At 49.2% G+C, this 16,909-nt stretch overlaps 5 protein-coding genes across 5 annotated transcripts; 1 reads left to right on the top strand and 4 right to left on the bottom strand.

Moving 5' to 3' along the window:
• Nucleotides 1-210: 210 nt before the first annotated feature.
• Nucleotides 211-1,047, bottom strand: ARB_01389 (uncharacterized protein; the record flags this gene model as incomplete). Its single annotated transcript, XM_003012384.1, has 1 exon — nucleotides 211-1,047. The coding sequence occupies one exon, from the start codon at nucleotides 1,045-1,047 to the stop codon at nucleotides 211-213; it is 837 nt and encodes a 278-aa protein (XP_003012430.1).
• Nucleotides 1,048-2,726: 1,679 nt separating this feature from the next.
• Nucleotides 2,727-3,419, top strand: ARB_01388 (uncharacterized protein; the record flags this gene model as incomplete). Its single annotated transcript, XM_003012383.1, has 2 exons — nucleotides 2,727-2,789; nucleotides 2,865-3,419. The coding sequence occupies 2 exons, from the start codon at nucleotides 2,727-2,729 to the stop codon at nucleotides 3,417-3,419; spliced, it is 618 nt and encodes a 205-aa protein (XP_003012429.1).
• Nucleotides 3,420-4,608: 1,189 nt separating this feature from the next.
• Nucleotides 4,609-5,827, bottom strand: ARB_01387 (uncharacterized protein; the record flags this gene model as incomplete). The annotated part of the gene is made up of 2 exons (XM_003012382.1): nucleotides 4,609-5,098; nucleotides 5,175-5,827. 2 exons carry the CDS (start codon nucleotides 5,825-5,827, stop codon nucleotides 4,609-4,611), a joined length of 1,143 nt encoding a protein of 380 aa, XP_003012428.1.
• A 719-nt stretch (nucleotides 5,828-6,546) lies between these two features.
• Nucleotides 6,547-9,964, bottom strand: ARB_01386 (uncharacterized protein; the record flags this gene model as incomplete). The annotated part of the gene is made up of 6 exons (XM_003012381.1): nucleotides 6,547-7,678; nucleotides 7,728-7,850; nucleotides 8,023-8,155; nucleotides 8,250-9,181; nucleotides 9,230-9,491; nucleotides 9,568-9,964. 6 exons carry the CDS (start codon nucleotides 9,962-9,964, stop codon nucleotides 6,547-6,549), a joined length of 2,979 nt encoding a protein of 992 aa, XP_003012427.1.
• A 2,728-nt stretch (nucleotides 9,965-12,692) lies between these two features.
• ARB_01385 (sulfatase domain protein) lies at nucleotides 12,693-15,132 on the bottom strand (the record flags this gene model as incomplete). The annotated part of the gene is made up of 3 exons (XM_003012380.1): nucleotides 12,693-13,275; nucleotides 13,339-13,632; nucleotides 13,706-15,132. The coding sequence occupies 3 exons, from the start codon at nucleotides 15,130-15,132 to the stop codon at nucleotides 12,693-12,695; spliced, it is 2,304 nt and encodes a 767-aa protein (XP_003012426.1).
• Nucleotides 15,133-16,909: the final 1,777 nt, after the last annotated feature.

Raw genomic sequence — 16,909 nt, 5'->3', positions numbered from 1 at the left:
CCGTATGGTAAATAGTACATAACTAATATAAGATTCTAAGAAACACTTGTTAAATTCCTAACTCGAGCTTTAGATATGTCATGGTTTATAAACCAAAATTAAAATGAATATATACAGCAGAGACCCATAACGTGATATGGGAACCTATGTAATTTTGAACTGCGCTTCACCAAATACTCCTTCTCAGGATCAAAAGGGACTAGTTCCTAGCTATATTTGCTTTAATGGACTTCCTGTAGAAGATTTCGAGATTGGTGGTGGCGGCGTACTCGAAACGGGGTAGCAAGGACTTCCTCGGCCATTTTGAAACCCAACCCGCTCCATCATTTCGGTGAAGGTGGTTGGCGGTCTTCCGGATGCAGTCAAGCCTATTGGAGGCTTCAATCGATTCTCATTTCCCAGGTATACAGGGCTGTACACCTTGATGCTTTCGGTGCTGGACGATCGTTGCGGAAATGCCCTGTTCTGTGGTGTCACTGACATTGGCGGAACATCTGGAGGCGGCGGGTCCGTTATGACGGAGAACTTTGGAGCAAAGAGACTCCTGACTCGATCACTTGTACGTTGAATGCGTGACCGACGGTTATTGTTATTTTCAGACTCGTAGTAGCTTGCCTGTTGCCGTAGGAAGTCGGTCCTAAAGGAATCTTGTGCACTGGACGGCATGGGGTCTGATATCGAGATCATAGTACCGTCCACGGACTTTTGTCGATAATTTCCGGCGTCAGGATGCAAGGCTTGGGATTTTTTGGCTGACTTTCTCCTTAGGCAACTGAATATCACGCTGATAATAATTCCACAGACGATTCCTGGAACGAAGCCCGCCGCGATCGCGCCAGGTGGGAAATTATTGCATTTTTGCTCTGCAGCGGGGGAAGTCGCTGGTGCCTCTGTTGATGTGGGTTTAGATGTAGAGGACGGAGGGGTTGTTGGAGAAATGGATATCGAGGCTGACGGGGCGGGCTCCGGAGATCGAACGGGCTCTGAGGATGCATTAACGAGCACACAGCTCCGATCCTGGCAAGCATATCCATGTGGGCAGCACATGCTCCCGCATTTTGGTAGATCTCCCGTCAACTTTGTGGTTTTGATGGAGCTTCCTGGGTCTACCGCGACGTTTTGCAGTTGAACGTCACACGTAATTGGCCGGATGGTCTTGCAGTCAGATCCCCTGGGGCAGCAGATAACTGTGCTTGCATTGTCTATAACCAAGCAGTCGGAATTTTCTGAACAGCAGAAGTTCTTGGGGACATTAGGATTTCCACATTGTACGAAGCCTGACTTTGCACATATCTGTTCCCGAGGGAAAAGACCAGGCACCGAGCCTAATTTTAAACTGCTAGCTGTACCGCAGTAGTATAATAAGGAAAGGTAGAGCGTAACGAATAGTGATTTCACCATCGCAAAGAAGCGGGTTCAAATATCGAAGATTTAATGAGATATTTTGAGTGGTAAAGATATATTAAATATTGCCAACGGAAACATAAAGAATGAACACGGCGAGGCAGTGAGTTCTGTACCAGCAGAACTAGAATAATTAAAAGGATATAGACAGCTTATATATGAAGATCTCTAAAGACAGGGCTCATGAATGAAGGGGTATATAGTGAGAAGGAAACAGCAGGAACAATTCAAAAAAGGACAATAAAGGAGGGGAGTTCCGGGAGTTATATGGCTATAGCCCCTAGCTGAACTCTCGCCAGAATTGGGCCCTTTTAGAATCTTCATCAAGGGTCTGTCCATGGTCTTTTGATGGCGGGCGGCTAGAGGTTGACTCTTTTCGAGCCCTTCCTCCGCCCCCTGGCGCCCTGAAGAAGTGGACTATGCAAGTATGCCTGCCAGTAGGTCACACCGGCCGGCGCGAAGTTGAAACTTTCTTCGTATGACCGCAACGAGCTCGGCCCCGGGGGAGACCAGCAGAGAACGGGAGAGCATCGAGTTCCATGTCCGCCGGCTCCATCGTCGATGGTTGGCCTGCAGCTCTCCGTCTCGCGCTGGCTGTTGCTATTTTGCTTGCTTGGACGTCTCGAGTTGTCGCGAAGTCAAGTGCTCCTCGCGCTCTGATTGGCTGAAGCTTGCTCCGGCCGGCGCTAACTTTGGAGAAATGTTTTTCCGCATTCCGGGCGCATTTCTTCAAAAAAGTTCCCAAAAAGGAAAGAAGGTCAGGCAAGTAAAAAAGGTCGAAAAGGCAGCGTTTTGGTTGTTGTTGTTGTTGCGATCGTCGATACGCCGGCTTTGGTTTCAATTGAGAGTGCTTTACGGGGGAGGACGGCTAGTCATGCTTTTCCAACGGTCAATACGGCAGCAGGCTGGTCTGCTGGCCTCTGCAACCCGGGTTTGTCCAGCCATTTTCCTCTAGGTTGCATTGCATTGAAACTTGAGCATCTGCTAACTAATGCGGATATATAGTGCACCCTACGGCCCCAGGTCCAGAGCAGATCTTTCCATCGTGTCCCTCAATTAACACACGGCACCCATTTCCAAGAACATGGCGTACCGGGAGTCCTCTCTCCAGAGGGTTACAACCTTGCATGGGTACAATATCAATCGTACCTCGTGCAGAAACTCAATATGCTCACCGGAGGTTAGTACTTGGTGGCTAGTACTCGTAGCTATAGATGGGGTATGGCAGCTTTGATTGTGGAAGCTAATCATGACTTAAAGGTACTGCGGATGAGAATGTCGGACCAGGAACCCTTTTGATCAAATACGCTCGCCAGGCCAGCATGGCTTCCCTCTTCAACTACGCCTCCATGGCGCACAACAACCATTTCTATTTCAATTGTCTAGTGGGTTACCATTTCTACCTGGTCGATTTTTTCTGTTATTTTGGAGCTCGACTCTAACGCGATTGCAAAATACAGTCACCTGAAACCGTCCCAATCCCAGGAAAACTCGAAGAAGCTATCACTGAATCATGCTCCTCTGTCGAATCTCTTAAAGAAGAATTCATTGCGACTGCCAATGCCATGTTCGGACCTGGATTCGTTTGGCTAGTGAAGATGAAAGATACTGCCCAATTGAAGATCCTAGCAACCTATATTGCCGGCTCCCCATATCCTCAAGCACATTTCCGACGTCAGCCAGTAGACATGGCCACTCAGACTACCGGAATAACTGGCGGCGAGAACATAGAGGCTGTTGGAAGAATTGCATCCCGAACATATGGTTCCATGGGACCCTTCGCACAACAGAAATACCTCGCTCCTGGCGGCGCTGATATTCACCCCATTCTCTGCGTTAACACTTGGGAGCACGTATGGCTAAGAGACTGGGGAATTGGCGGAAAAGCCGGATATCTAGAGGCATGGTGGGATAGGATTAACTGGGAAGAAGTTGCTCAGAATTATAAGCAAGCCGGGCCGGAGTCATCATTTGACACGAGTAGGAAACAGAAGCCGTTCGGGTCACGCTATTGATGGAGTTCTTTGGATGCTTTCTATCATGTATTATACACCTGTTCTTTTATTTAACACTAGAAAACGGATATATACTTCTCTACCCTCTGGACTCCCATGTCCACCCAGTTGCTATGATATCTAAATAGTCTAATGCCCAAATAAAAACAAACTCCCACATGCGACCCAAGCGAAGATATATATGTATATAGATCCTTCAGTTTCACCTCCGTCCACCTTCAATCATCCGCTTTTCAAATGCTTCAATCATCAACCCGGCCATTTGGCTCTCAACTGCGGTCATCATAGCTGCATGCAGAGGGCTCCGGAATTGAAAGCGAACAGTCAAATCGACTTTGGTCCTCTCACCACCATTCGAGTTCGATTTTAATGGCTCCAATTTCCAAATAGTGTCCAAATGCTCAAATATGCACTCCCCCTTAGCGTTACTGCCTGGTTGCTTGTGTTGTAGAGCGATATCGCCGCTCCTAGCTCCCACAAACCACTTCGTCTCATCACACTCAACTTTTGACTCAAAAGTTTCACTAAGTGGCCCATATCCAATCGTTAGATATGCGCGCGTAGGATAGCCGGTTTCGGGGTCATGAGCAGTCACTTTTGACTCTGTAAGGAAGGGAAGGAAATCTTTGTAGGCATCGATGGAGGAGATTGTTTGGAAAAGAGGCGATGGCCCGAATGGAAGCGTACGGGTCGCTGAAAGGCTGCGTGGTTCGGGCGCAGAAAATTGCGGTGCAAGTGAGGATAGCGAAGGGAGGTTGAATCGTCTCTTCTGGGATATTATTGTCGGTCTGGCTGAGAAGGTCGTGCATTGCGACCTGGCGGCCGTTCTCAGCAGCGGCGTGAGAGGAGCTACCCGCATAACTTCGGGATTGGTGCACAACAGGTAGCCCGGGTAAATTTCTAAATATCAAAACAGAAATAATTAGCATTAAATCGTGGTCAATTGTATAGGTGTGCCGGCATTACCTGTTGATTGTTATGCCACAGTTGCCAGCGTTTGAAGGTGAGTGTTGGAAGTTCAAATTTAGTTAGTTAGTGCTGGCAGTTCGCGATAGGTATACGAACATGCAAACTAACAAGACCAACGATGGGCCATCAAATAAAAGGGACGTTGGAACTACAGCACATACAATAATATTCATATTGATCTCCATATGTGAAAGTCTATAGTCAAGGCTAACAAGACGCATTACTCAATGATTTCCGCGTTCATGCTGACTTTGCCCTCAAAATTATATATATTGATTTTTGCGCTCTCCAGTGTATCTTCAAGAACTATGTGATATTCCTCATCAGCATATAAAGGATGTGTTGCCCTGTACTTGATGCGTTCTGGAATGATTAATTCTGGGTCCTTATCATCCCTATTTCGTGTCTCTCTCCAAAAATCGAGCATGGATATCAAGTTCAATGGTCCGTGGACCACTATGTTTCTATGCCCTTCAACGTCTTGTGCCCAAGGCATTGAGTAATGTATCTTGTGCGGATTGAATGTAAGCGCAGAAAACCGAAATAAGGTCACTGGTGACTGTTTCAAGCTAAGAGTGTAAACATTGTTTGTTGAAGTTGTAGGAATAGGGGATTCCGGTGAATTTAAAGTGTTAGCTTCAGGGGGTATCTGCCTCGAGGGTGTGTTCCCTGGAGATGAGGCCTTGAGAGCTTTGCGGAATACCCAATTGCTGGAGTATGTCAATTAGCCGTCACGCCCCAAGTACACACGCTCCTCGATCGTAGGCGCCACAACCGGAAACTTACCGTCTATCTATCAAAGCAACTCCATTTTCATTCTCAAAGGTCTTTTCCACACCAACAACAACCATCTCATCTCCGGTTTTCTTGATAATCTTTGGTTCTGCGCTTAGAAGCTTGGTTGTCTCGGTCACTATTTGGCCAACCCTGAGCAGATTTGGCCGTTTATCGCCTTTATCCCGCGGCCATATCATCTCTCCGCCAGCCCACATCCTTCTTGTAAAAGGAGGGTCTGGGTTGTATGATACGTCGGTCCCATCAGGCCCTAGATGCTCCTCTAAAAACTGGGGAGTAAAATAGACCAGATGATAGCCTGGTGGAACTGGAGTCCCCATAGCTGGCGCTGATGAACTCTGGTTTGCTGCTTGAGAGGGAGGGAAAGATAGCGGAGGATATCTTGGATATAAGTGGTTCTTGTTCAGCGTTAGAGAGAGAAGCTGTAGTTGATTTGCGTCCAGGACCTGCGTCCGCTTATGAGGCCCGATGGCTTGGAACTTGGCCATAAATTTGCCAGCTATGTCTGCTGCAGTGTCTCCTTGCGCATCTGTAGAGTGCGGTCGAGCGAGATACCGGGTATTATGTCTCGACGCTGGGAACACATGGACAAGGCAGGTAGTCGCTGAGACTGGGCGAAGGACACCTCGTTTAGGCCAAAGCATCGCCAATGGAATTAGCTATTTGCCGATTTTCAGTGTAAGAGTAGTAGATTTGTCCCTAAGCCAAGCTTCAGCGATTGCTGTCTGTTTTGCCGTTCGGAGCACGAGAGCGACGTCGCCGGTTCTTGTTCCTGTCGGCATTTCGTGTTGTTGATCTTCGGCAACTCAATTCAAGCCTCGGCACTGACAAAATGCCTTATTTGCGTTTTATCTAAGTATCTAGTTCTATCATCACTTCCTTGACGGCTCTTGAACGAGGGGGACGAACGAAAGGACTCTATGGTATATAGCAGCAGCACACAAGAACAATGTCTATCATAACAAATAACTTAACCATGGCCATGTTCATCAAGAAGAAAGCATCGCGCCGCGGTAGCTAAAACAGGCGAAAGACAGCACCCGGCAGTCCACTGTTCAGAACGAACAAAAGAAAGTGAGAACAAGATTATAGAACAAGAGCCGAGTCGTAGAAAAAGAAGGGCGTAAGGAAAACAACAAAAGAGGGAAAAGAGAAATCCAGTTAGTATAGTCCAGCCGTCAATCCATGATTGTAAATGTAGCACATGAGTTTATAAATCCAATCCATCCCATTCCTTCCATCCATATCTATCGTGGTCCAGTCATTATCGCATAGCAAAAGAAATAGTAATAGAGACAAGTCTGTAGTCACATTCATTCGTGACCGGTATGAAAGAATATTGCATGATTGTTTCGATTCTTGGTTAAAGGTAACCAAGTCGTGCGGCCTCTCGTTTGAGTCCTTCGTGGATATTTCTCAGTGCTGGGAATTCCACTTCCAAATTGCGAAGGACCCGTTCACTTCGGTCCTTTTTGGCTAGTAATAAAGTACCCTCTAGTCGTTGTATCTCATCCTGGAGAAGTCGATGAGAGTCGTACAGGGATAGTGAAAGGACTTCTTCAGAATACTGGCGGAGGCGAGTAAGCTGTGTCTCAAGTGCGGGGATAGTGTTCGTAGTTAACGCGTTCGGGTTGGCTGGTAATGTCAGTGACGTTGAACGGGGAGTTGAGGTCGATGTGGCTAGGGGTCCACTGAGAAGCGTATTGCTTGGGGCGCTAGGGTAGTGCTCAGTCGTTGGCTGTTGTCTGGAGTTAGGGAAAACCCCAAATGAAGGGGGGAAGTGGTGCGGCTGCGTATTATTTGCCTGGTATTGATGCTGGCTATATGGTTGGGGCTGATGATGTGCCTCAGGCTGTGTCATCAAAGCCATGGTGTCACTGTTGCTATCGCTCCTAGAGTCCCTGTCATACCGAGATACGTGTCCGATGGCAGTGCTACTTGGGAGTGAGGAGGGCTCTAATTCCCTAGTGCTTGCAATAGTAGCTAGAGTGGCCATCCCACCATCATTTGACATCGATTTGCGGGACATGGTAGAGGGTGAGGTCATACTTATAGGCCCGCTGGAGTAGGAACCACCACCCTTGAGAGGGGGGAGAGATAGTTGGTCGTCACTGGTTGAAGCCGTCTGCGTTATGTAGTTTATCCCAAGAAGTGTCTTGCCAGGAGGTATATCAGAGCAGGGCTTTGGGGTGGTATCACGAGAAATAACTGATGTTCTTCTCATCTTAAATCGGTCAAGGGATGAGCCATCCGAAACTGCCTCGATGGTAGAGTCCCTTCTTCCATGAAGGAGAGATAAGTCGGCCAATTCAGGGGTTGAGAGTGCAGGAAGGGTTATGGCAGAAGCAGTAGCACGGCGGGGCGGTGCGGATATGGGAGATGGCTGAACTGTCGAGCATGATGAGAGGGGTCGTTTGGGATGTCTGACAGCGGGTGGCGATGTGAATGCAGGTGATGCTGGAAGGGCTGGCGTATTTCGCTGTGCAGGTATTGCCCTGATCAGCCACAACTTTCGCGGAGCCTCTATGGAAGACGATTACTTACCTTTTTTTGGTCAAACACATTGTCTGTAAACCCCATATTTTTCCCCCGCGGATCTCCAGGCCGAACTCTGCGTTTTGACGCGGGCTTTTCAGCTTTGACGTAAGGGGAAACGAAATGGCAGCACTAGGGGAAAGGGTGTGTTAGTTTATGCTTTGTATGATTTTGATACCAACCAGACCATAGTTAGGCAGTTCTCTGACGAAACCTGTCCAGCCTGATGCCCCAGTAGCGGTGCAGGAATTGGGGAGACACAAAACGGGAGGAAAAAAAGAAAGGAAAGGGGTGTCTTTCTTACTCGACAGTTACAACTCTCCAAGCATTTTGGACATATCCATAGTCCGGGGTGGCGCATGACATCTGCAGATGCCATATCAAAGTGACGGTACAGTCCCCGGTAGCAAAAAAAGGCAGAACACTTATCACAACGTCTGCCTTTCCATTCGAGATGATCGCTCCGACATAGGTGGCACAGTTTCACTGCCATGCTCTGTCTAGCAAGCATCAATTCGTTTACCGCCGTACCTAAGGTTTTGCGTTGATCCGGAATACGGGATCCTTCAGAGGATTGGCTTATGTTGTATCCAAGTATAGATTCTGCTCTTTGTACAACACGCGAGCATATATCTTGCGGAACAATCTCAGCCCATGAATAGCTTGAAGGGTGCTCGCAGCTGCGACCGCTCAGATAACACATGAGACAGAGGTCAAAATCCAGGCATTGGTTGCAGCGTAGATGACGGTTCCAGATAGCGGTACCACAAAAATTGCAGGTTGCTATGGCTGTCTCGGGTATAGGGACAAGCGTAACTGCTGTCGCAGGACTGCCGTCGATTGTCTCATCCTTTGCCATTTGATTGAAGAGTCTTGTCAGCAGGGGTAGATCTGGAGGAATAATTGCATGTTGATCATCACGAAGCAGACTCAGCATGGCGCAGGCCAGTGAGAGATTCGATCGAGCGACATCCGGATGGCATAGACGGTTGAAAGGAGGCTGGACATAGTGTAGGCCGGCATCCAGGGATAGAGGATGTAAGATGTTCCACACCACTTTCGTTGAAACTTTCCCAAGATTCCAAACCTGGTGTGCTGTTGCAGGAGGAAAGACAGCAAGGTCTCCAGGCCATTGTTCGCAGATGTAGACAGGAAAATTTGCTTTCTTGAGATCCTCTGGTCCCAGATTCAGCCAGTCGACGTGGGGTGACGCACCACGAGCCGCCATGAAGTTATCGTATTTTTGTTGCGAGCTGAAATCAGTTCCAAAGCAGAGAACCGGCCGATCTAGGCCCGTAATACCAATAAGTGTTAGCTCAAGGCTGCTGGTGTTACCGAGAAATTGGTCAATAGAACAATGGGGAGGGCAATCTTTACCACCATGGTCGACCAGCAAATTCAACGCGACTGTCGAGGAAAAGCATCGGTGGAAGCCAGATCTGTGATCGAAATCAGTAGGGGAACTACAGGGAGAAAAATAGTATATCCAAGTTTAGAGGTAAAATACTAACGAGGAGCCTTCGGAGCCAACGTAGGCCATCATCACCTCGCTGCGAGCGCATGATGGCAGCCATTGGAACAGGTCCAGCCTGCCACTCCATTGAACCTCAGGAGGGAGTAATCTCCTACATTGCTCTAACCAGGAATCCGGGCAACGCAGGTCTCGAGCGTAGAGGTTTTTAAACTCCCGGTAAGATTGTCGAGATGCATCGGCGAATTTCTTAAGGGTGAAGCTGAGATCTCTGTTGGTGCTGCAGTTCCGAATAGGAATATCTGGTGGATAGTCGAGCTGGTTAGCAGAAATACTCTAATAAAATCAGTGTCGCAGAACAATGGTAGGGGAAATTACTTTTCTTTGTAGAGTGTTCAATTAAGCCTTCAAGGGAGAACAGCCTCTTATTCCATTCAGGTAGTTTATTAAAATCTTGTATCACAAACGGCTTGCCGTCTTGCAATCTTGCTGAAAGCCAGCCAGAAAAATAGTCTGTAGTATCTTTCCCTAACTGCCCAGTATTCTTCCCTGGCGCATTTGGGTGAGATGGTGCACCCTTTTCGTCCGGCTTTTCATATGCGAAGGCGGCCTCCTTTATATCGAGTATCGAATATCGGGGGAATTCAATGAAAGGCTCCCCGTGGGCAAGTAGCTCAGCAGCATTGACTGAGGTAGGGATAGAAGTATCAGAGGTAGACATTCGGGCCAGCGAGCCATTGATATTGTTGGTGCTATTCGTTGGCGGAACGGTCATGGTCTAACGGCGCGAGAAGCCGCATTTGCGAAAGAAAAGAAAAGAAGAAAATTGGGAGGTGAAGGGGAAAGAGTCCGAATGATCAACGTCCCATTAAAGGCTGCAGCTAGCCCGGCTTTTGAGCAGTGGATTTGGCAATACCGACAGGAGCTAAAGGGTCATATGCCGGGTATATCTCGAGATCGGAATAACTGGGCACAACAGGAACAAAAATAAGCCAAAAGGAAAATGGGACTGTGGTCTCGAACCTTGTCAGATTAATTCAAATGCTATATACTGAGACAGATAGTCGATTAGAGAGAGGATGAGCGTCATCTTCAGCCTGATTTTCGGGTCTTTTTCCTCTCTATATTTGCTTGCTGAACGGGAGGGGGGATAAGTGGGATGTGCGGACGGGATCTAATTGAATTCGTACCGTAGCGAATGCAAGCTGCCAAAGCCTCTTACCATGGAAAGAAGTCCAGAGCCAGAGATAGCGCGTATGAGAGACAATCATGGAAGCCTGCTTTTGCAGCTTGCAGAATGCGATTAGTAACTCGCTTCTGTTCCCTTTTTGCTCCATTCAACCTGACTCCATACTTTTGCACCAGAAAACACAGGTATAATAATCAAAAACCCTGTCCCCGGGAAGCAAATTTGCGCTACGGCCTGAAGTCCCATTGGACTACGGGAGATGTAATCCGGCTCCACCTGCCATCATCGTGCAGCTCGCGGTGGCCAGTTGGGCGCTGCTGTTGGGAAATATGGACACATCCATACAGGTTCGATGCCTGCAGTGGCTCACAGCCATCTGCAAGGCTTATTCTCTGGTCAAACCAGGGGGCTGAGGAAACAAGAAAGTAAAAAATAATAGGTCGATGATGAATATATGTGAGTATATAGACACCAGACAAGGCCGGACCGATAAAAGCAAGGGACCACGAGCAGTGGCATGGCATGGCATGGACACCTCACGAATAACTGCCGACCGGGGGGGGGAACAGGGGCCCCCCCCCTCCTCTCCCCCCTTCAAGTTTCTCACATCCCTCCTGTCAGCTCGAAGGATCTGATGGTAGCAGAGACCCCTGCCTTCAGCGTGAGGCTCAAGAAACCTTCCAATCTGCTGGAGAACATGAACACAGCATTCATGTCTCGCTCGAGTACTCCGTCCTGCGGTTCTGTTGAGTCGAACAGACAGGAGAAAAAGAGGGTACTCTGTCGTAGGCCATGCCATAGGTTAACCAGTAGGGTATTATTTTTCCATTCTCTTTTCTTTTCCAGGCCCATCAGACGGGGTCCCTGTCAAGGGCTGCTGGGCCATTGTTCAGCTGGCCTAAGCGATTATGCACGACACAGCTCTGATGACGGACGTTGCCTTGCATCTCCGAGGATGCAGACGCACACGGACTTGGTGTACGGATGTAGAATAGTAATCACGGCTGCCAGGGATCGGCTTATAAGGGTCCTCAGTCTATAGCCGTCTCCAGTCAGCAGAGGGCTATCACGTAAAAGGGTTGACGTTGCTACTTTGCTTGCTCGACGTCGCGTTGGTTCGTCGACGCCGCGCTGGCCTGAATCATCTCCATCCATCCATCCATCCATCCCGCCGCTCACTTGCAACTTGCTTGCTGCTGGATGGCGCCGAGCTGCTCATCGTCTTGTCAGCTGCAGGAGACGTGTCCCGTAACCTGCTAGGCTGGCTGGCTGGTCCGGCCCGTGGCTGCAGGCCATCCCGCGGCGCAGAGTTGGATGGATTTCGAGAAAAATTTCAAATCGCTCCGACTGATTAATCGTAAAGTCAGAGAGAAAGAGATATAGAGAGAGAAGAGAGAGAGAGCAAGCGACTCGGCGGCTTTTCAGCACGACATGCGTCGATGAAACGACGGCCCCTACGGTGGATTTGCAGCGAAGTCTTAATTTTCGACAGTCAAACAGCGGCCAACTAGTTATTAATATGATGATATTTGTTACATTTTCTTTTTGTCACTGCCGTGCATGCGCCCTGGCTGTCTCTGCCGTGGCTGCTAGCTATCTAGTACATAAGTTCCCGTCTCTAGTTATCAAAATAGCATAAAAAACAACCAGTATTATTCAAGTAATGATGATGCCGCCGGAACTCCCGCATAAATCGATCTGAAAAGAAGAAATTTTTTTAAAAAAAAGAAGAAGAAGAAGAAAAAGAAGAAGGCGTCTACAGCTTTGTGTATCATAAACCATTTCAACCTGTAAATAAGGGAGATGAGAAACGGGTAGGAAGAAGAAAAATAACGCCGTGGCCTCTTATAACCAAGGATTCAACGCCGATGCTAAGTTTAGAATAAAAAGAAAAGGAAAAAGAAAAAGATAACATCCATGTCATCAAGTACTTATGTAGGGATATGCTGAGACATGGGGACGATCGAGATGATACGTGGTGGTGCAGTTCATCCTTTCCCCCTGAATGCACGCAGGTCTCGGAAGAAGCATCCTAGATTAAAACGGTGGTGAGATCGAGAAAATATTCTCAGCCTCAGACATATGGAGGGAATCGTTTTCAAAAGGGCATTCGTTATCGTTTTCGTGAATCTCATCGGACTGAAATGAGGTTGTACTCCGTGCAAAGTACTAAGTATGGGCCAGAGAATGGGGCCCTCATCCTCTTCGTCAGGGGTATATTTTTTTTTTTTTTTTTGGTACTCTGGCTGTGGGGGTTACAGCCGTTCGAAGATCAAACGCTCATCCTCAGCTTGACCGGCTGACTGACTAACTACTAGCTGCTCGAGTCTTTGCTGTAATTCCAGAGATGATGCATCTCCTTCACCCACCAGCTGGTAACCTCATCGGCCTCCTTGAGCCACTGTCTCGCAGCTGCGCCGTGTTTAGTTTTCACGGCGGGGAGCAGATGGTCGATTTTCCAGCCAGTAAGGGTGTCGAGCTCGTTCGGATCGGTGCGGAGGTCGCTGAAGATATACTGCGACTCGCCGTCGAGCGGGACCACAACTCGCCATGGTGTTGATGCAGACGATACGGAGATCATCTTCCCGCCTGCGTTGATGACGGCAATGTTCCACGCCTGGCGCCCTTTGTACTCTGACCTGAAGGGACGGATAAGAGACTGTCCCTGGTAGTCGTGGATAAGGTCTTCGGCGATAGAAGTATCATGGGCATCGAGTGAATTGGAGTTCACGAGAAGGTCGAGGATCGTAGGAAGAACGCTCATCGAGGTTGCGTTGGCCTCGATGTTGATACGAGGAAGAAGCGGATGGCGGAAGACGATAGGGACCCGGAAATTGCTGATGTGACCGTTCTGATAAGTGCCTTGGACAGGAGAATCTTCTTCGAATGCTTGTCCGCTGCAATATCACCAGTTAGCATTTCGTCTTTGCACAATGTCGAGAAAAAAAAAAGGAACTTACTGGTCTCCCAGGACGACAACCAAAGTCTCGTTGGCAATACCCTTTTCGTCAAGCAAACCCAATATCTGGCCCAGCCAGGCATCGTCGTATCGCAAGGTGTTTAGATACTTATTCATATTTTCATGGTCTGCGTTTCCCTTGGAGCCAGTGTATTTCTCGCGGTTAAATTCATAAGGGACCTTCCATGGATGGTGAGTGGTACTGGTGAAGTGTGAGAGGAAGAGCCGTTCGTTTTTTTCCAAAGCCTCGTCAATGGTATCGCTGATACATGGCTTCATTTCTTCATCAGGGTATCTAGAGTGGGCAAGTGTTAAAGCCAGCTTCAATCATTACCACCTACTACGAAAAAGGACAGAAAGGGGCTTACCCGAAATAGTTGAGCTCAGCGTGCTTGGGAGGGTAGTACTTTGACGTTGGATCCGTCAAAGTCTCCTTGACAATAAAGTCCGACAGCCCGAGCTGCCTGTTTAACCGGCCCTGCCTATCATACCCATCTGTGGCCGCCTGTATGAACCTGGATCTCCATTTGCGCTTCTTGACATGGGGCACTTTATTGGGTGCGCTGTGATTGCCCGCTGCTCTCTCCTCGTGGCCTTCCTTGGCCTGGTTGAACAGATTCAATATATGAGGAATGCATGGCTGGTAGACGTTCGTGGTCACCTCTTCCAGGAAATCAACCGGCAGCGGATGGACTCCACAGTGGCTGCCTAGGAAGCTTTTGGCAGACAAGGTGCTTCCAGTCACGGCACCCTTGATGTTGAGGCCCCCCATTCCCGGAGCTGCGGAATCTTTCCATATGCCGTCTGGGATTCCAAATGCAGACTGATTTGGCCTGAGTTTATTCCAGAAACCCTCGCCAGTAATCTGATGGGCAACCGGTGTCAACTGTGAAAGTAGCTTGTTCTTCTCCTTTTGTTCTTCCTCTTCATTAGAGTCGATGATAGCCTTATGCACGAATGAGCCTTCCTGCATAGGGAACATGTCTTTGCGTGCACTTTCCATGGTGATCAGCAACACATGCGAGATGAGGACGGATTCATTCCGGAATACCTCTTCCAGGTCCTTGTATACCCCAAGATCTAGGTTAGTGATGCGCATGGGATCCGCAACAGGGTTGTAGTAGTATGTAGTCGAGACAGTCTTGTTGCACTCCGCCGTGCTCGATGTAGCATTTTGTTCCTCTCCAGATGGTTTGGCCCATCGAAAGAACCCGTCTGGAAGGGTATCGGGGAGCCATTCTGGGCGGCGATTACGGTAGCTTTTGATCATATCATTATCTGGGCCTGGCGCCCAGCCTTTGAAATTGCCATTTGGTTTCTCCCAGTTGTCCGGCGTGGTGAGGTTCACAAGCGGATAGGCCGCGACGTGTGGTGAACATTTGTTTGTATGTGAATCCGGATGCGAATGTGAGTGAGGCCTTGAGAACATCCGTAGCATGGCTACTGGGATAGTGGTTGACATGAGCCCATAAGGCGTTGACGGCCGCAAGATCTGCAAGATGACCAGCGTCACAAAGATCACAACCAAGCACACGGGCTTGACTCTGATACCCCCTTTATGTGACTGCTCGTTCTGGTTTCGCACCGTCGGGAGTACTGCCTCCCACTTGGGACCCGTGAACATCCTCCAGACTCCTGATATCCAGTATCCAATCCTGTTGTAAAGGAACGGAGTCGAGATCCAGCCCAATAGCAAGAGCACCATCCCTGAGACTGATACTTGGAGGAGCCCACTGAGCATTATACGTATGGCAGCAGGATCCGAGGCAACATTCCTCGCATTATCCCACTGCATCTCAGTTCCAGTGACATAGTAAAAGCCGATCTGCGACGAAGCGGCCAGAAAAGTCACCGCCCTATAGAATAGCCGGTTAGCAAGGAGCTGAGGCGCACAACATAGTTATCATATAACTGCGTGATAAGTAAGAAAGAAATAGATACGTACGAGAGAAAGCTCCCCAGCACCAGGCCTATGGCTGGCAGTGCACCACCGCCGCCGCCATGGAGTAATACCCGACCGACAAGCGCGACCAGGCAATCTGAAATGAATAGCGTTGGAAGGAAGACAATGAAATGTAGCAGCGGGACCGAGCCCGCGAATTGCAGCAGATGCAGACACTTTGACGCTATGAGCGAGACGACCAGCAGCGAGAATGCAAGGGCACGCGATGGCCGAAATGGAGGGATATTCATATTTAGCAAGCGACAGATAACGCAAGCCGCCGGCCCATCCTCTGGAGCGTCTGCTATAAGATAGAAGAAGGCGGATACCGTGCGGTGTATATTAAGCTGGAGCAGAAGCAGCAGAGGAGGAACTGTACGAGAAGGAAGAGAGGAAACGAAGGGGAGGGGAGCAGATTCGGAATTATAATTAATGACAGTGACGCCAGAACTAATAAGACTTCGCAGGATGAAGGGAAAGGGAAAGGGACAAGAGCAACAAGTGGTAGCGTTAAGAGGAACCTCTCGAGCCAAAAATCTCAAGTGCCCAGGCGGCGACAGAAGGCCCTGCTGCTGCTGCTGCAGACAACAAAAAGTGGGAGGGTTCTATTAACTCGGTGTATGGGGTCGCTTTCACTGTTCTCCACCAGCGTAAGTAATCTCAGACAAGGCGCTGCTCCCATCAGCAAAAGTAACTAGTTGTTGGCGCGGGCTCCTTCTCAGTCAGCGTGCGTGCCAGCACCACCCGCTGCTCGTTGTCTTTGTCAGCCAATGCTCTAGTAATGCTCTAATGGCAGCGGCGGTTGACGGTTGGCGCTCCTGGTGATGACGATGACGCTGATGAATATCAAAACGGGTTTTGCCTGCGAAGTTTCGCTGCGTCGAAGCACGCGTCCCATGTCCCGATGCGGTTAGCCTGCGAAATAAGGTCGGCGGCCTTGGCGTCTTTAAATTTCTTATTTCGTCGTCGCCGCAGCGCCGCGGGAGGCAGGGAGATATTAATAGACGACGCAGCAACGCGCTCCATGAGTGCTCTCGGGTTTTGCTGGGGAGAGTTACGGGGAGAGGCTGCTGGACGGCGGAGCAGAGTATGCGGGCAGCGAGGTGAGTCCGCCGAGCGCGGTGTCTCAAAGAGCAAGCGAGAGAGAGAGAGAACTTACGAGTTGGCAGGGAGCGACAGGGGGGCTTCCCTGCAGGCGCCTGGGAAGTAACTAACTAACTAAGCGGCGCCCAGACCGACCAACTTCTATTATTCCCCGACGAGTCCAGAGGGTGAGAGGATAACTAAGTCCCGAGCGAGGGGGAAGGAAACCAGCTCACGGCCCCATGTTGGCTGACTGACCGCGGGCGAGGTCTGCCTGATCCGCAGCGAGCGCAGTGCCTGCCGACGAACAGCAAGAGTTGGGTGCGTTGGCCACCAAGGGGGATCATCGAAAGCCAGCAGGATCTTTTAACTAGGGTGAACCGATCTCTTGGTTTAAGCAAGGTACATGACGATATGCGATGTATTTTTTTACGATGGAGTAAATTAGGCGCCCGCCCTTGTGGCAGTCCTTTTGGCTGAAATTACGCACCCATGGTCAGCGATGAGACATGTCCACGCGTTCGAGCCCGGTCGATTACCTTTACCG

Source organism: Trichophyton benhamiae (assembly GCF_000151125.1).
Source record: "Trichophyton benhamiae CBS 112371 chromosome Unknown Abenha-G-c-208f01.r1, whole genome shotgun sequence".
Classification (NCBI taxonomy): Eukaryota; Fungi; Ascomycota; class Eurotiomycetes; order Onygenales; family Arthrodermataceae; genus Trichophyton; species Trichophyton benhamiae.
The sequence above is the reverse complement of the archived record's forward strand: the minus strand, read 5'-3'. Positions and strand labels throughout refer to the sequence as shown.